This window comes from Orussus abietinus, unplaced genomic scaffold (assembly GCF_000612105.2).
Source record: "Orussus abietinus isolate OABI.00-Male unplaced genomic scaffold, Oabi_2.0 scaffold69, whole genome shotgun sequence".
NCBI classification, from domain to species: Eukaryota; Metazoa; Arthropoda; class Insecta; order Hymenoptera; family Orussidae; genus Orussus; species Orussus abietinus.
In genome coordinates this window covers 315099-334657 of record NW_019394275.1, presented here as the reverse complement: position 1 = coordinate 334657, position 19559 = coordinate 315099, and the positions used below count along the sequence as shown (strand labels likewise).

The 19559-nt window shown below is 44.5% G+C and overlaps 1 protein-coding gene across 2 annotated transcripts; it reads left to right on the top strand.

Annotated features, from left to right (window-relative positions):
* Positions 1-1110: 1110 nt before the first annotated feature.
* LOC105696209 (eyes absent homolog 4) lies at positions 1111-18652 on the top strand. 2 transcript variants are annotated; one of them, XM_012418461.1, is made up of 9 exons: positions 1111-1394; positions 10838-10959; positions 12136-12301; positions 13470-13653; positions 14097-14232; positions 14322-14405; positions 14960-15225; positions 15341-15797; positions 16570-18652. In XM_012418461.1, exons 2-9 carry the CDS (start codon positions 10848-10850, stop codon positions 16749-16751), a joined length of 1587 nt encoding a protein of 528 aa, XP_012273884.1. In that variant the 5' UTR covers positions 1111-1394; positions 10838-10847; the 3' UTR covers positions 16752-18652. The 2 variants fall into 2 exon arrangements, with proteins under 2 accessions (XP_012273884.1, XP_012273894.1); XM_012418471.1 differs by lacking the exon at positions 1111-1394 and having other exon boundaries at positions 10877-10959; positions 12138-12301.
* Positions 18653-19559: the final 907 nt, after the last annotated feature.

Genomic DNA, 19559 nt, shown 5'->3' with positions numbered 1-19559 from the left:
ATTATCTTTTTATTCTCCACCGGACTAACGGGGAGATTTTGCTCTGCAACGGTTCGCCACAATGGCCGAGAGGCGAATTTCTAAAGTAACCGGAACCAGTATATAAGGCCGTTGATCTGGCTAATAGGCTTAGAATTTTTTCCATGTTGGTAAAAGTAGAAAGAGAAGAAAAAGAGAGCTCTTAGCGGCCGAGGTAAAAATTCCTAAACACCTGCTTACACGTGCTCTCGCCCGGCAAGGATTACCACAAAATGGCGTCGCTTCGAGGTTAAGAAGTCATACCGAAGTTTAATCGTACTAAATCCCGTTCATAAGAAAATGTCATATCCTTAGAGATATCATTCAGAGACCCTTCGTGGAATGATGGTAATTTTAGATATTAAGTCTCGTCGCTGTCGCCAATAAGTCGAAGAAAATGCCCTCTGCCTCGTTACCCTAGTAAGTTTCGAGGTACCCTGGAACTCCGTCGGAACCCGAAGATTTAACGAACCCCCAGGTCCGCGGACCATGAGCGAGGCTTTAAAGGGAAACAAACATCGAGGTAGAAGGTAGTGACATTTAAAACGTGCCCACGATACCATAGATAAAGAAGACATCCCCAGGAGGGAGAAAAAGCCGCCCCCTTAAAAGGGCCGCGCCTCCACCCCGGGGATCCCTTTGGCCGCGAAGGACCTGTCGGCGTCGGAAGGCGAGCGCGCCGCGACAGGCGGTGACAATTACGCGAATTAAGGGGTTGCGTCGTCAGTCTCTCTCGCTCCCACTAGTCCCGGATCGCGCCGTCTCGCTCACTCCCGCGTCGGCGGGAGCTAGCGAGACTGCGCCGCTCCCTCGCTCTTCCCCCACCGCCCGCCGCGGCCCTCCCTTCTCCCACCTCGGGTCTTCTCCCTTCCCCCACCCCGCGCCGTTGCCACCATACTCGGCGCTTCCTCCTTCCCCCACTCCGCGCCACCTCCCTTCCCCACTCCACGCCCGCATCGCCGTCTCGCTCCCACTCGCGGGAGGGGAGCGAGACCGCCTGCCGCCGCCGACCACGTGACCGCGCGGGCGGGGCGGGGACGCCCGCATGCTCAGACGTGCGCGGGCCGCGGTAGCGCACACCGAGGCCGGACACGCACCGCGCCGGGTCGCTCGGAGTTCCTGCCGCGTCCTGCCGGCACCGCGCGCGCGCGCACGCTCCGCAGTCTCCGGGAGAAGCCGCCCGACGTAAGACGAGGGCGCGACCGCGCCCGCACCCCGGGAACAGCCCCAACGACCGGAGGCTCAAGACGCCGTCGAACGTCCCGGGATGCTGACCCCCGGGCGCCGACTGACCGCCTACAGGCTGTGAGGACTGCGCGCGGGGGATGACGCGCTGACCCGACGCCACCACCCCCAGGACCGGCGCGCCGCACGAGGTTTGTTCTACCCCTGGGGTGTTCTAGGGGGTGCCGGCCGGACCGGATCTCGCCCGGGCGCTCTCGAGGGCGGAAATTATCTCGCTTATACGATTTCCGTCCCCCCTACCTGTACACCGGGTAAAACGTGCTCACCCTGGTCGCCACGCGCTGCACCCGGAATTATTGGTTATGTCGGATATTATCAATTATGTTTAGTGAGGATTATTAAGGCAACATTGTCTTTGAATATCCTATTTACTCTTGCGATCAAGTAAGACAAAAAACACCGTGAGATGGATGTTTATTGAAAATTGAGGTTATGGGAGACGGGTATGGTGTCTATTTCTACGCGTACTATTGTATTAAAAGTACACGACGTCTTTGTGCATATGTGTGCATAGGTCTTTTTAACCATGTATAAATGTAAACGCGTCTCGATTTCTGCACCGCAATTTTTTTTTTTAGCACCGCTACTTTATCTATACCGCCTCGGCGAGCGAAAATGTATCCCAGGGTGAGATTTTCTTTCCACCGCTTATCCTTCTCCTAGATGCGAGGTCGATTTACGTAAGCATCCGGTGCACCTGAAAGAGACGGTGCAACTGTTTATTTATTTTTATTCCCGCCTTTTTGCCTTTTATTTCCCAACGAGCATGAAAAACGGATCCATGTGACACTTGCGGCTTTAAAAGTGCGAAGGCGGTCGCGGTATCGCATGTGGTTCGATGACGTGTGCACGTGTCGCTTTCGCTACCCTGAGATAGAAAAAAAAATAGTAAACCCCCCATTGAACGAAAGAAATATTTCGTTAACTCTCGAGTAATAACAATTTAAGCGGAATAAATTGTCCTGATACCGAGGAAACGGTGCATCCAATTTATTCCAGATTATTTCAGATAAATTGAATTATTCCTTGAGAAGCAGGTGCAGGTAATAATTTATTGTATATCTGAGAATCAATTGCGTGCCTTTGACAAAATGGCGTTAACAGGGTCAAGCTGTTCTTCTTTTTTTTTTTTCTTCTTTTATTTCTTACTGGTGCGAACCGTCCAGTCGGGATGGGGCCGAGGTAATAAGAAATAAGAAACGGGGATTATAAATTGGACGGCGAAAAACGCGGGAGGTCGGGCTTGCGATTGATCGAATTCCTTGCGGAAGACTTTTTTTTTCCCCCTTTGTTTATTTACTTTTTTGAGGACGCGTCTTCGCGATACCACGCGACGCAATCGCTCTCATGCCGCGCGCGAAGTTCGACGCGTCTATTGTCACTCGCTTCCGCGACGAATGGCAATATTTTCTTGCCGGTGCTTTTGCAGGGGAACTCTGGTGTACGAGAGGGGTTATATTCACTCTGGAAAATCCTGGATTGTAATCCTATAAATCACGGGGAAATCGGCTGGAAATTGCACCTAGGAATCGCTGGAAGTCGTTTGAAGTCACCGAGAAAATAGACCTTACATTTGACGTCGAAGGATTGCACGGTCAGATGAACTTCAAATCTGGGGTTGATAATGTTGCACGGTCGGAAAGTGAACCGCACATTTGACGTTGGAAAATTGCACGGTCAGAAGATGAACATCAAATCTGGGATTGACAAAGTTGCACGGTCAGAAAATAAACCTTACATTTAACGTCGAAGGATTGCACGGTCAGATGAACTTCAAATCTGGGGTTGACAATGTTGCACGGTCGGAAAGTGAGCCTCAAATTCGACGTCGAAAAAAAATGCACGGTCAAATGAACTTCAAATCTGGGGTTGACAATGTTGCACGGTCGGAAAGTGAACCTCAAATTCGACGTCGAAAAAAAATGCACGGTCAGATGAACTTCAAATCTGGGGTTGACAATGTTGCACGGTCGGAAAGTGAGCCTCAAATTCGACGTTGAAAAAAAATGCACGGTCCGAAAGTGAACCGCACATTTGACGTTGAAAAAAAAAAAAAGCACGGTCAGAGGATGAACTTCAAATCTGAGGTTGACAAAGTTGTACGGTCAGAAAATAAATCTTACATTTGACGTCGAAAAATTGCACGGTCAGAAGCTGAACTTCAAATCTGAGGTTGAAAAAATTGCACGGTGAGAAAGTGAACCTCAAATTTGACGTTGAAAAAAAATGCACGGTCAGAGGATGACCTTCAAATCTGGGGTTGACAAAGTTGCACGGTAAAAAAGTGAGGGGGTAATTGCGGAAATAATTAGGAAGTCATCTTCCTAGCCAGCGGGCCAATTTTGAGGGTTTTCCTTTCTTCCTCCATTTTTTTTTTCGGGAATACCTCAGAGGACCAGCTCCAGCCTCGTGTTAAACAGCTGTATCTGGTCCTGACCAGGGTCAACGTTGAGGTTTACTTGGGACCGAAAGGGCCGAGCCCATCTGGATGACACTCGGCCTGGGGGCCAAATTTGGCGAAATATCGAAAAAGGGCACCTAGGCCTTTCCTGTCCGTTCTTCAGCTTTTCCAGCTCTAAGATATTACGAGTTTTTCGGCCTGGGAAAAGTTTCACCTCGTGACTTGAAATTTCTCACCGGAAAACAATATTTCCCTACCGGCCCTGAGCGAAACGTCGCGCAAGGAAATTCGAATTTCCGGCTGTTACCGCACACATAGAGCTGCAACGAGGCCTTGGATTGAAGCAACTAGACTCGGGAATAACGATGCAAATTTAACGACAACTATTGTCTACTTTTTGTACGTACATATATATATTTTTTCTCTCGGTATAAAGTTTTAATCTTCTTGCGAAAGATTCATCTGTCCAATCTTAATTGCCAATGATAGCGCGTGCGCTTCTCAAAAAGGAAGCCGATTACTTTCTTACGTTATTTAATTTGTCTCCTTTTGTTTACAAAAAGAAATTATCTTCCCACGTGTTAACCCACGAGTACCTTAATTGGGGGCTTCGTTCCTGACTGCGTCGAAATGCTTCGCGATTTGTCGCTAATTGCATCGGAATGAGGCGAAATTGTGAATTTTGTTTATGGTTCATGTTTTTTTCTTTTCTTTTTCCCTTTCTTTAAGGATTCCACGGAATTAATTCATTTCTCACGTGTATAATTCGCGAACATCTTAATTCGGTGCGTCGCAATCGTCGGTTGCGTTACTCTGTTATTTTATCCGCATGAGCATTATTCAATGACAGTTTTTTTTCTTTTTTTTTAGTTTTTTTATTTGGGAGGTCAAGGCATTTCCTTATGGAAAAATGAGGAACGAATTACTCTGTTATTTTATCCGCATGAGCATTATTCAATGACAGTGTTTTTTTTCTTTTTTTTTGGTTTTTCAATTTGGGAGGTCAAGGCATTTCCTTATGGAAAATGGGGAACGAATTACTCTGTTATTTTATCCGCATGAGCATTATTCAATGACAGTTTTTTTTCTTTTTTTTTAGTTTTTTTATTTGGGAGGTCAAGGCATTTCCTTATGGAAAAATGAGGAACGAATTACTCTGTTATTTTATCCGCATGAGCATTATTCAATGACAGTGTTTTTTTTCTTTTTTTTTGGTTTTTCAATTTGGGAGGTCAAGGCATTTCCTTATGGAAAATGGGGAACGAATTACTCTGTTATTTTATCCGCATGAGCATTATTCAATGACAGTTTTTTTTTCTTTTTTTTTGGGGATTTTTCAATTTGGGAGGTCAAGGCATTTCCTTATGGAAAATCAGGACGGAATTACTCTGTTATTTTATCCGCATGAGCATTATTCAATGACAGTTTTTTTTCTTTTTTTTTTTTGGTTTTTTAATTTGGGAGGTCAAGGCATTTCCTTATGGAAAATGAGCACAAAGTCGGTGCAGTCTCGCACGCGGGCCGCCGCTCGGGCGCGCGATTCGCGAAGCTTGTGCATCTCATCTGGCTCGTTAAACGATAATGTATTTTAATTGGGGCAGTACTGGGCACGTGACGTCACCAGAAGAATCCTCCCGGAAGAGTGTTCGATTAGTTAAAACACGAGATGACGCGGTAACGCCTAAGAGTGTCCACTCTTTTTTTTTTTTCTTTTTTTTCTTCCGGTAGTACGTCCAAAACATCGATTACCGCCCCAAAAGGACTTAAGAATAAGATTAATGTATAATTCCTAATTACCCTTTCTGGATGGCTAAATGACGAATTTCGGGCTTTCAACATTGAACCGACACGCGGAAATACATTTGTCGGCTCAACCGTCGAATATCGTCATTATAATGACATGCACATGCACATATTTCGCTGACATAAAACGGACTAATGAAATTAATTTTCAATTTCGTAGGGATATCATTTTCCGGCTAATGAAATCGTTGTGGTGGGCTGCGAACGAATTTTCGGTTTTAAAGCGAAATCCGAGCTCTTCGGGTTTCGGCGCGAAATCGAAATTCGATTACTCTCGATTTTAATTACTCGGTAGATATGATTGTTGGGCCTAATAAAAATGAAGTATTAAGCTGGGCGAGGGGTAATTCTTCAGAAGTGATCTAGAAAAAATAAAAATATATATGTATGTATATATTACTTTACGCCAAATTGGGTGCACCGAATCATTTGAAACGTCAGCACGTGATTATGAATGCTCTAAGGAGCGTTTCGAAGCTCGTGAGATTTCATTTTTCAATGAACTTTCCTTCAAGAACACACATCTCTCTTTGGGAAATGAAATTTCACGAGGATCGCGTTCTTATGGCCTCTATTATCACGTGCCGACATTTCGAATTAGTTGCCCACCCAGATTGGGGAGAAAAGTTTTCTAATTATTATTTACTTTTTTTATATATTGTAGAATGACCCTTTCATAACATGTTAATAAAAATGAGGGGTCATCGAGGATCCTTTCGGGGCGATTTATTGCCTTGGTAATTAAATCATTGGGGATTTTGTCGGTGGATGGTATTGAGAAAATTCCCAATCACTTAGTTGCCGGCCCAGTAATGTTATTGGGCCTAATTAAAGCGCGAATGGAGTCGCTTAGGATCACTTGGGGACATTTTGCAGGGGTTGATCTGGATCTCGTACCGATAGTGGGTCCAGCTTGTTTGGAGGTTTTCCTTCCCCGCACACGTGTCGGCCATTTCGTTGGCTTAGTGCTTTTCCTCTATTAAGCTGTCAGTCCTGTGACGACTGTCGGCGGGGTTGAGGCTATACTTCAACTCTTCACTGACAAGGGTGCTGTAAAAACTGTTAGCTTAGGGTGCAGTTTTGGGGTCGCGAGAGGGTGCGCTCGGCACAATGGGTGTAATGCCCATGGAGAGTGGGCGGTGCTCGAATCCCAGGAAATGCAGAAAATTCAGACTGCCTACCACCCTATCTTTTCTTTTTCATTTTTATAATAACGTATGACAATGATGAACTTAATTGTTGCGATCGAAAGGGTCATTTCATGGAGAGTGGGTGATGCTAGATTCCCAGGAAATGCAAAAAATTTAGATAACCAACCACCCGATTTTTTCTTTTTCATTTTTACAATAACGTATGACAATGATAAACTTAATTGTTGCGATAGATTAAGCAATCGGGAAATTTTATGGTGATACGAAAGGGTCATTTTATGGAGAGTGGGTGATGCTAGATTCCCAGGAAATGCAAAAAATTTAGATAACCAACCACCCTATTTTTTCTTTTTCATTTTTCCCATAACGTTTCACAATGAAAAATTTAATTGTTGCGATCGATTAAGCAATCGGGAAATTTTATGGTGATACGAAAGGGTCATTTCATGGAGAGTGGGTGATGCTAGAGTCCCAGGAAATGCAGAAAAGTCAGATAAGCAACCACCCTATTTTTTCTTTTTCATTTTTACAATAATGTATTACAATGGTGGAACTTTTATGGTGATACCAAAGGGTCATTCTATATGTATTCAAAACGTCAAAATATGAAACTCTTCTCTAAATTGGATCCACCAACTCATTTGACACTTTAGCGAGTGATAAAGAGCGTCCTGAAATTTTTGAAATTTCAGTTTTCATTTCTTTTTTTTTCAATGCAATTTCATGAACATCGCCTTCTTCATTAGGGCCTCCATAATCACGTGCTGAGGCTTTGAATTATTTCAGGCTTCATTTGAAACTTCAACCCGCGATTATGAGCGCCTTGAAACTCATGAAATTTCATTTTTAGACACATTTCTTTTTTTGTTTAAATGCAATTTCATGAACATCGCCTTCTTCCTTAGGGCCTCCATAATCACGTGCCTTCGAATGATTTCAGGGTTCATTTGAAACTTCAACCCGCGATTATGAGCGCCTTGAAGCTCATGAAATTACATTTTTAGACACATTCCTTTTTTTTGTTTAAATGCAATTTCATGAACATCGCCTTCTTCCTTAGGGCCTCCATAATCACGTGCCTTCGAATGATTTCAGGCTTCATTTGAAACTTCAACCCGCGATTATGAGCGCCTTGAAGCTCATGAAATTACATTTTTAGACACATTCCTTTTTTATTTTTAATTAAATTTCATGAGCATCGCCTTCTTCATTAGGGCCTCCGTAATCACGTGCTGAGGTTTCAAATGATTTCCGGTTACCAGGGAGTAATATTTAAAACATTTGCCGTAGAATTCCTATTGGCGATTCGCCTTTTTCCCCCGTTCCTTTGCGTTTACTTTTAGCCCTGGCGAAAGAAGTAAGTGTCATCTGGACAGGTAAGCGTTTTCTCGGAGATAAACGCCTCGTCTGGGCAGGCACGTCCCCTTCTTTCGGCGACGTTAACGCGCGAGATACTTCTTGCATAAATAAAATACGACGGTCGTAACTAACGAGTGGCAACGATTAAACCGAGACCAGGCCCTTCTGCGAGAGCCTTTGGGCGATTTTTTAATCCCGTTGTTTCGTGCCCACGGTTTTTCGTTCTTGTACGCCCGGCCATTCGTGGGAGGTCCTCCGCCGTTCGGGGTGACTCTTTCATATCACCTTAAGGTGATAAAAGTTGTTCCAAATATTTTCACATTTTATATGTACAGGATGACCCTTTCATATAACCTTAATCAGTTTAATATTCCTCAGTATATGTGAGAAATACGAGGAAGTCCTNTTTTTTTAATAATTTTTGGCTGACTCAAGGCGAGAGGTGCACTCGTGGGAGGTCCTCTCTTCTCCTGGGTGAAACCTGCTTAAACCCAGGGCCGAGTTTCTGTGTGTATATATATGTAGAGATATACATATATAAAGTGCGGCTTGCACGTAAGGGCGGAGCACGGATAGATAGTGGCTTGGCAACATAAAGAATACATGACGCAAAAGTTCGCGAAAGGGAGAGATTTCATTGGCCGTACGCCGAGGCGCAGGGTTTACGCCTACCAGTTCGACCACTCCACCTCTTCGAGGGCCAATTGCCAGTCGATGATGAAGACCAAGGAGAGAAAAAGGAAGAGAGAGAGAGAGAGAGAGAGAGGACGAGCGCCCCGAACGCGCTACCATGACGAGCTAATAAAGACGCCACGCGCTAAGCCATATAAATGTCTCCTCGGTTCTTTTCCCTTTCTTTTTTTTTTTCCCCTTTTCTCCTTTTCTCTTTCTTACTTCATATCCCGTGCGCACTCTCGAGGATAGCGGGTTTATGTAGGAGAAAAAGGACCCCCCCCGAAAAGTACCGATCGTATGCGAAGGACTTGGTATATTAGTATGGACAGGACGAAATCCGAAATGGCATGGAATTTTATAGCGAGGTAAAAAAGACTGATTGAACCGAGGTAATGTTTCATTGATTGTATACGCCGAGTCTCTTTAGTTGAACCGAATTAATTTTCGCATTTAATTAGTACTGATCATAAGCGAAGGACTTGGTATATTAGTATGGACAGGACGAAATCCGAAATGGCATGGAATTTTATAGCGAGGTAAAAAAGACTGATTGAACCGAGGTAATGTTTCATTGATTGTATACGCCGAGTCTCTTTACTTGAACCGAATTGATTTTTGCATTTAATCTTGGGGATGAAATTGTGAAGAGAGGGATTTATAGATACGGGGTAGGGGGGTTTTGGTTCTCCAGGGGAACCTCCGAGGGAGGATGTTAATTATCGAGGGACATCCAAGACTGAACGTGCTCTCCGTCGGAGTCTAATCAGCTGATTAGCCTCTTTTTAATATTGACAAACAGACGCGGCTTTATCTACCCGTGATAAGGATTCCGCGAAGCTGCGTCGCGCACCGTCGAAGGGTGAAAAAGGAGCTTCGTACCTTTGCGGACATTTATCTCGGTACGCTGTTAGAAATGTTCATGAGATTTATGCACTACCGAGTGCGTGACCGTACCTCGTTTTTAGATTCAAAGGGCGTCTTTTATCTGTAGTACTTAAGTTTATAATTTTCTTTTATTTTATAATAACGTACCAATTTTCATCGACGTACTTTTTTTTTTTTTTTTTTAACAAGCTTCGTGTCGCGCAAAGGATCCTTGCAAAGGGTACATCAAGTTTAGCAATATTTACGGAAATCTTTTCTATGTTAAAAACAATCGAAGTACTTTCGCCCTCGGAATTAAAAATATCCCATAAAATTCGTACAAAATGTTATAAAATTACAATAATTTTTTTTTAACAAGCTTTGTGGCGCGCAAAGGATCCTTGCAAAGGGTGCATCAAGTTTAGCAATATTTGCGGAAATCTTTCCTACGCTAAAAACAATCGAAGTACTTTCGCCCTCGGAATTAAAAATATCCTATGAAATTCGTACAAATTGTTAATAAAATTACAATCATTTTTTTTTTTAACAAGCTTTGTGGCGCGCAAAGGGTACTTCAAGTTTGACGATATCTGTGAGAATCTTTCCTGTCACTAAAACAATCGAGTCACTTTTGTCGGCGTTTGAAGTATCCCATAAAATTCCTCACAAATGTTATAAAATTACAATAATTTTTTTCTTTTTTAACAAGCATCCTTGTAAAAGGTACATCAAGTTTGGCGAAAACAATCTAGTCACTTTCGTCGGCGTTTAAAGTATCCCATAAAATTCCTCACAAATGTTATAAAATTACAATAATTTTTTTTTTTTTTTAACAAGCATCCTTGTAAAAGGTACACCAAGTTTGGCGATATCTGTGAGAATCTTTCCTGTCGCTAAAACAATCGAGTCACTTTCGCCCACTGAGTGGTTAACGCCGGGGAGATCTCCCGAGAAAGGGGGAACCCGAACCTTTTGCGAAAATTCCCGTCCTTCGAGAAAAAGGATCTGCGCCCCCATAACTCGTGTTACGTCCTCGGCCAATAACGCTCCCGCATTCGATTCCCCTCGAGATCCCCATACACGGTAGAGAAAAGGTGTCCTAGCCCTAATCGCGCCGTTCCCGGGGGCCGAAGGACGATCTCGAGAATTCCGCCCTAAAGGACCTTCGGTCTCGGAGCACGTGGTCCGTTTACGGGAAAGATTCCCCATTTAATGCGGTCGAACCATGGGATAAGTCGATTCGATCTGACATTTATCTCCACCTAGGAATAATCCCGGTCCACTCGGGGACTTACGGTGGATCTCTTTTTTCGACTTTCAGGTGGAGTGATATGTTAACCGAAGGCAATGACCCGACGAAACTGGCAGGCGTTTTAGACGGCTCCGGCAACGTGTCTTCGTCGACGGAGGCCTCGGTACAGCACCCTCGCACCGCTAACAATGGTAGATAACATTCCTGATGCCAGTGGCGTAGTTTCTTGCCGGGGAATATTGTCGAGCGGAGGTCCAAGGACTTCCCAACAATGAGCCTGCCACGTGAAAGGGAAGCTGCGCCCTCGATTTGCATCCTTTAATTCCTTTTTTCCTTCTCTGCTTCGAGGGCGTCATCAAGCCGTACTCGAGGGATGCACTTGAATGTTCCTGAATTTATTTATTTATTTTTCTATAATTAGTGCTACGTTAGAGCGTAGGCGGGTTTTCGTTTCCTCGTGGTCCTTGGACCTCCACCCCGGGGAGTTCGAAAGATAAACGGAAGAAAGGTGGGAAAAGCCAAGAAGTNTTTTTCACCCCACGAATTGGAGCTGTAACAAAGCGTAGGTCGAGTTCCTCGATTCCCTGAAGAGTTATCACTAGAACGTAAGAGTTCTTAAGGGATGCACTTAAGGTGATGTGAAAGTGGCGTCTAAGAGGTTTTGTTTATAAAACATTTTCTCCCCCCTCGATTTTCCGAATAATTTGAAAGTTTACAACGTGAATGGGGAGACTATAAGGAAGGTCCTGAAACTCCTGAAATTTCAATTCTTTTCAAATTTTTTTTTTACAGGTATTTTAGGAATATTTTAAAGAAAATGAAATTTCGCGAGTTTCAGGACCTACCTTAGGGTCTCCATATTCACGTTTTAAAGTATGAAACGATTTGAGACATACAATTCGGAGAAAAGTTTTATGAACAATTGAGCTTTCGGGTGCCACTTTCACATCCCCTTAAGGTGACATGAGAGTCTCTTTTATTAAGTGAAATTTCCTTATGGATATTGTGAAAAAGTTTTAATAGAAAAGAAATTAAATCTCATGGGTGTCGGGACCTTCCTTACAGTCTATATATTCACGTTGTATTTTTTTTTTTTTTATAAACAATTCCGTACACCCTGTTCGGAAAGGGCTTCACGAACGACTGATACCTTGGATGGCTACTTTCACGTTAGCCTTAAGTATTCCGTTAATTTTCTTTCTTTTAATCCTTGATAAAGGACTCTCCTCGTGTCGAGGGCAAGTCCTTGGACCTTCCTCTTGCCGCGGAATTTAATGGGAATATAAAGGGGGGGAGAGAAAGAAAAAAAAAGAAGGAGGGAAGGGGCTCGGGATGTAAAAACCGAGAAACAGAGCCGCTCGTTCCAGAGGCCGAGGTCAAGAACGAAGTCCAGGACTGTCCTGAGAACGACAGCGTTCCCGGCGGAGAGCTGTACATCGACGAGAATGCCGAGGACAAGGAGCAGGAATATCCGGATCCCATGGAGAAGGCCGATTACGGTGTCCTTTATGGGGCAAACCAGTATTACAACAGGTGGAGTATATGGCGTTCGGAAGTTTTTTTTAAACCCTACCCGATAATATACCACCCATGGAAATTTACACCCTCGGTCGTTCATTGTCTCGATGCCGCGGTAAAGTGCCGTAAGACAACATTACATCTCGGTGACATTACATTCGGCATCTGAGTTAAGATTTTATGGAAGTGTCATACATGTGTATATACACACCAAAAAGGTAAAAAATTTTTTAAATCATTTTTTAAACCGCATTTTTATATTTACACCCTCGGTCGTTCATTGTCTCGATGCCGCGGTAAAGTGCTGTAAGACGACATTACATCTCGGTGACATTACGTTCGGCATCTGAGTTAAGATTTTATGGAAGTGTCATACATGTGTATATACACACCAAGAAGGTAAAAAAATTTAAAAATCTTTTTTTAAACCGCATTTTTTATATTTACACCCTCGGTCGTTCATTGTCTCGATGCCGCGGTAAAGTGCTGTAAGACGACATTACATCTCGGTGACATTACGTTCGGCATCTGAGTTAAGATTTTATGGAAGTGTCATACATGTGTATATACACACCAAGAAGGTAAAAAAATTTAAAAATCTTTTTTTAAACCGCATTTTTTATATTTACACCCTCGGTCGTTCATTGTCTCAATGCCGTGGTAAAGTCCTGTAAGATGACATTACATCTCGGTGACATTACATTTGGCATCTAAGTTAAGATTTTATGAAAGTGTCATATATGTGTATATACCCATCAAAAAGATAACAAATTTATAAAACTTTTTTTCCCCAAATTGGATGCGCCGAATAATTGTAAACTTTAACCCGTGATTATGGAGAAAAGTTTTTTAAATGTTTGATCCTTTTCATACATATGGAATGACCCTTTCATGAGACCTACAAATTCACGGACACGGTGTGTATACATATGTATAATGTTACGGGCATTTACATATTTTCTAGGGTGTAATTTTTCTCATTTTACGTTTTTGCTACCCGAGACCTCGGTCACGGGAGGTGGGTAAAAATTGATGTAAAATCCCGTTGATTTTCATCAGGGTGGCGGAGAGGCGTTCTGGCGACCTGTCTGGAAGGCTTCTACCCTGATGTGGATGTTGGGGAGGTTCTTTATTTTTTTTTCTTTTTTATTTCCCTTTAACGGGTCCTTTTTCTGTTTTTTAGTCTCTACGGCTCGCCTACCTATGCATCCGTCACCGCCACCAAGAATTCGCCTGCTCTTCAGGGCTCGTACCTGACCTCGTACACCTCGCCAAGCCCCATGGCGCAATACCCCTCATATGCTCAGTACAACAGTGGGACAACCACCTTCCCCACCGTGGGACAGAATATATCGTCGGCCTCGCAGGTGCGCTTCCTTGATAGCGATTATTAATTTTCTTTTATAATAATATTAACGCGTGATTATGGAGGCCCTAACGATGAACCCGATGCTCGTGAAATTTCAGTTTTCACAAAAAAGGTTTTTTTCATTTAGCCTAGACTAGGACAAAAATCATATTTTCTCGTGAATAATGGAATTTCACTCATTGTGGAGGCGCTAACGAAGAACGCGATACTCGTGAAGTTTCAGTTTTCACAAAAAAGGTTTTTTTCTTTGGGGAAAAAAAAAAATGAAATTTCGCGCTCTTCCTTAGGGTCTCCATAATCACGTGTTAGAGTTTCAAGTGATATGTTTAATAAATATTTTGAATATTTTGGTATATATATATAAATTATTTTTAACACCTTAACGTCTTGCAATGAATTACGCGAGTACGTACGACTCCTAATGATTGTTATCTCTTTCAGAAATTAGATTACAGCGCGTACAGCACCTCTCTGTACGGAAACGACCGAGTCCCGCTCCAATATTCCGGATATTACCCGATGCCCGGTTATCACCCCACGCCGACCTCCTTCAACATAAGTAATCTCAACTTTGCGGGTAAGTGCGACTAGGGTGAACACCTCTCGCAGTTAATTGTCCGTAATGAATTGATATTAAATTGATCAATGACGATAATCTTACGGCAGACTCGACGAAGTCGTCGCTCGCTCTGGACACGACGTCGCACGATGCCAACGACCTGACCGCACGGGAGGCCACCAACGTAGAAGGTATATCCTCTCTCTTATCGATCCTTATCAACGACCGCCTATCATAACTGCTCATTGACGTCTAACCGAGGACCGTTTAACGGAAAATTTCCTCGCCCGAAACCCCTGACTACTGTTGGGGAATTTCGTTAAGTTCGACGTAAGGACAATTGTAACGACACGTAAGGATGGGTCCAGGATGCGTATACCGCCCCAGCGATTTAAACCCACCACCCTCGTTAAAAGTGTAGTCGAAAAGTCCTGTACGATTTTTTTCCCAGGGTGCGTGGTTTACCTGTAATAATTACCGGAAGAACCGACAACCGGGTTTGGCCCTACGGAGCGCCCGGTGGGGTGCTTTTTAAATAATTATTACTCGCAAACCAGGCATCCTGGGATAAAATGGTTCAGGACTTTTCGACGCCGTTTTCAACGAGGATAAGGACGCGCAACCCCCGGATGCGGTTTCTCCTTCACCCTGTACGGGATATTGGAAAAAGGGAAATCCTCGGGGGGTGATGGGGACATTTGGCGAGGGCCGGAAACTTAATACGCGGCCGATGAATTGACTTCAGGGCCTACGGCGAAACCCTGCAGACGCGGAAGGCGGCAGAGCGGAAGCGGAAACAGTATAGGATCGACGGACACGGCCGAAGCCGGCCTAGACCGGATATTCATCTGGGACCTGGACGAAACCATAGTGGTGTTCCACTCCCTGATGACCGGGCACTTCGCCGCGAAGAACGGCAGGGACCCTACCCTCCTGGCGCAACCGGCCTACAGGATGGAGGAGATCATAATCAACCTGGCGGACACCCACTTCTTCTTCAACGAGATCGAGGTGGGTGGGAAAGGACGGTCACCTGGTGCCTGGTGTACCGTGAAAGGGTTTGACAATTTCATTGCTCCTGGTTCTCATGATATAATGGATCCTTTTTTCTTTTTCTTCCTCCAAGGAATGCGACCAAGTGCACATAGACGACGTCTCCTCCGACGACAACGGCCAGGACCTGTCCTCCTACGATTTCGCCACCGATGGCTTCCGGTACACCTCGGCGAACAATGGCATTTGTCTTGCCCCAAGCGTAAGGGGTGGCGTCGACTGGATGAGGAAACTCGCCTTCCGTTACCGGAAGATCAAGGAGATTTACACCAACTACCGGAACAACGTCGGCGGCCTCCTGGGGGCCGAGAAACGGGAAGAGTGGCTCCAACTACGAAACGAGATCGAGGCTCTTACCGACAACTGGTTGACATCCGCCGCTAAATGTCTCAGCCTCATTAACAAGAGGAGCCATTGCATGAACATCCTGGTCACGACCAATCAGCTGATCCCCACCTTGTCTAAGGCCCTGCTCTTCGGGATCGGTGGCATGTTCCCCGTGGAGAACATCTACTCGGCCGCTAAAATCGGTGAATTTTTCCTTCACGGAATTTATTTAACCCTGTAGACCCATACTTCACCTTAAGGTGAAGTGAAACCCCCTTCAAATCAGTCGATTCGAATACAACACATTTTTTTAAGGGTGTTGGACCAAACTGTTGACACTTTGACACATCTAAGAATTGTCCTGACACATTCAAAATTTGGATTTTTTAACATTTTTCAACTCGGCTCAGACCAGAAACAAAATGGCGTCGAGCTCTGATATTTCGATCGATGTACAATTATCGAAGGCTCTGATATGAGAAACTAAAGGGTCAGGACAATTTTACGAGAATTTAGAACACTCTGGTAATCGATAAACTCGCATTTGAACGGGATAAAGGCAAAAAAAGTGTTGTATACGCTTGTATGCCAAAACGATGGTAATACGAGGTCTCGGAGTGAAGATTTAATTGACCTGGAAATCACAGATGGCGCAGGGGGTCCCTCTGCAGGTCAATTAGGGCCCCAGAAAGCACGAATCCAGAGGATTTCTGGAGTTTTACTTGGATTTCTTTATAATTATTGTACGAAAACGACATGTGGAGTATGCCATTTGGTACAATATCGAATATAATTCTACCCAGCTGTCGATATAAAAACCAACGTCGGCAACGTAGGCATTTAGAAAAATTTCCTTTATCGACGTCGATCAAGTTCCTCTACGTGTTTCACTTCACCTTAAGGCGTCGCGAAAGGGTCATTCAATGTACAGCCAAGACGTGAAAATCTTTGTGAGACCACTCTCCTTGATTTTAGGAAAGGAGAGCTGCTTCGGCAGAGTGATCGCTCGTTTCGGCCGTAAGTGCACCTACGTGGTAATCGGCGATGGTTCCGACGAGGAGACGGCGGCCAGGACGAACAGCTTCCCCTTCTGGAGGATAACCGCGCTCTCGGACCTCGTCGCGTTGTACAAGGCCTTGGAGTATGGACTTCTATAAAAAGAAGAGCGAAGAACAAAGGCCGAGTTCCCGGCGGCCCCTCGAGGAGGAGCGTCGTCCTCCAGGACTCGTCACCTCGAGGAGGTCTTACCACTAGGGTAGAGGCACAAGGGCACGCGATAGTTCTTTAAGGGGGCATGAAAGTGACATCCGAAGCTTTTCTCTGGGTCCACAATAATTTGAAACGTTCCATCAGCTGATCGCGGAGGTCCTAATGGAGGTCTTGAGACTCGTGGAACCTCTCCAGACACTTTTTCTTTTTAATTCCTATTCTTCTCCAGGATAAATGAAATTCTTTCACCGGGAGTTTCAAGACCTTCGTTGGGGCCTCCATAACCACGGCTCGAAGTTTCGAATTGTTTGGTCCACCCGGTTAATTTTTATTTAATATTTGAACTTCGCGATACGTGGGATAGCTTTCATGACACCTCGAGTACTCGCTCCTCCCGGGTGGGCCGCCATTACTCCTATTATTTATCGTGCACTTAGCGCGTATGTAGAGTGTCGATCGTTCCTCGAGACAAGGGCTCTCGAAAACGGTCCCGGGTGGAACCGAGGGAGCTTTTGCGGTCTCGTTGTCAAGCCTTCCCCGGAGGGCGCTTCGACGACCTCTTCGGGGTACCAGCCGGCTGGCTAATCCGACGTCCGAAATCTCCCCTCGACTCTACCTCCTCTCGGGACCCTTTCTCCTTCTCTCCCTATCGGGGACGATCGATCGGTCCAGGGTCCATAAGTGATAATGAATGAGAGGTAAGGCGAGGCGAGGATGACAAAAGATTTATCTATTATGAAATTTCTAACTGAGATATTATTAGCGAGCTTCTACGTGTATAAAGTCGGAGGGGGGGTCTGTCGGGATGGCGCGCGTTATCGTCTGTTTTCCTGTACTTAAGTAACCGAGTAAAAGATCCTCGGTGTTATTAATTAACCTGGCCGTATTGTCGGAGTATTAGGTACCTTCCCTTATCGCCGGAATATTCAGATCCCGCGAAATTGCGGATCTTACCGGAGGGATGTCACTTTTTCTTCTGCCTTATTCGCGCGGAAAGGAAAAAAAAAAAAAAAAAAAAAACTGCGCCGAGGAGGACCGAATCGCTCATATCAACTCTTGGGGAGGAGATCGCGCAAGGTCTCGGTAGCGTGGTGTTCCGATCGATCGTCGATTAATTATCCTTTTCTTGTAATTCCTTGAGCGAGAGTGGCACGAGACACTCGGGATTTAATCGTATCGTCGTCCGAGACACTCCTACCCGCTGATAAGAGTCGCCGAAAATTTACATACACTCTCGCAATTCCCAATTAGATGAAATTTTATAATAGCTACCTCGGACCTCTGGTAATGTTACATAATTTTTGTTAGCCTAGACGTGACGTCATAGAGACAGTGTAATTACACCGCAGTTCGTCGTGGCATCGGGAGTTACCAATTATTGGTGTATGTAAATTAACGCGGGGCATTTTTATCAGTGGGATGGGAAATTTCCCTTATCTAAGTCGCTGCAAGATATTTCTTGTGTGGTACCACGCGGCACAAAGTCTGTGCACAAATCGTAGCTTTATTGTTCCGGGGAGAGGCGGTGCGCACCAAGTGGGATGATTCTTTTTTTTGTTTTTTTTTTTATTTCCCCCCATTAGAAAAGACATTTATAAGAGACCTCGATGGATGCACTTCGACTGGGCGAAGATTTTGGTCCTCGTTTGTATCTTGAATTTAGAGCTAAGAGACGCCTCTTGTCCGTAGTCTTTAAGCTGTTGCGAAAGGGCCATTCTCTGTACGTACCAAAACGTGAAAATGTTTAGGCAAATTTGAAACCTCGACGCGTAATTACGGAGGCCCTAATGAGGATTTGTCGAGAGAAAAAAAATAAAAATTATGTACTCGTCCCGGACGAGAAGGAAAGAAAGACACTTTTTTTATGGAAAATGAAATCTCACGAGTTTCAAGACCTTCATTAGGGTCTTCATAATCACGTGTCAAAGTCTCAGATTATTCGGTGCACCTTGCATCGGGGAGAAGTTTTATAAACATTTTCTTCACCGTCTCGGTATGTATAGAATGACCCTTTCATATCACCTTAAAGTGACCGAAAGACGTCCCTTGAAATTCGAAAAAAAGGTACGAGGGCTTCACCTCGAGTCTTCTTTCTTTCCCTTAACGAAGAAGGTCCACGTACAAAGGCGAAAACCCGAGACTGTGTAAAAAAAAAAAGAAAAGAAAAATAAGTCGAGCTTATTAATCTCGGAGATTCCGCGAATCTGGTCCGAATGGTTTCAAGAACTATCAGACGACAGTGATAGCGCTCGAGTTAGTACGAATTACGACGCCATAGTGCCAAAGTAATGTTTGATTAATTCAAAGGATAATTATTTGACTCAAATGAAATTGGATTAATCGGATGCGACGGTTTCCTTTTCGGAATTGACGGCTTATTCGAGGGAAATAATTCCTCGGATTAAACGTTCGATTTTGCGAGATGGCCACCGGGAGAGCGGCGAGCGAACCCGAGCGGGGGCGGGGATGACCGAGCGCGGCCGAACGNTATATATATCTTCGGTACAATTCCAAGCCTCGTGGTTCGTACACTGGGAGACATCAATGCCCTCCCACCCTGCACAGGCGATGTCGTATCTGCAGGGGAGGCATTCATGTCCGCAGGGTATACTGGGAGACATCAATGCCCTCCCGTCCTGCACAGGCGATGTCGTATCTGCAGGGGAGGCATTCATGTCCGCCATCTCTAGAAGACGCGAGTTATCTTTCGACATTCCATGTAAACTTTCCAGGTGAGACGGGTGGATTTTAAGTTC

Bases quoted from the DNA above. Each gene is read 5' to 3' on its own strand.
- LOC105696209 (XM_012418461.1), top strand. From the start codon at position 10,848: ATGTTAACCGAAGGCAATGACCCGACGAAACTGGCAGGCGTTTTAGAC. The intron at 10,960-12,135 runs GTAGATAACATT...CGCTCGTTCCAG, and splicing joins CCCTCGCACCGCTAACAATG to AGGCCGAGGTCAAGAACGAA. The intron at 14,406-14,959 runs GTATATCCTCTC...AATTGACTTCAG, and splicing joins GGAGGCCACCAACGTAGAAG to GGCCTACGGCGAAACCCTGC.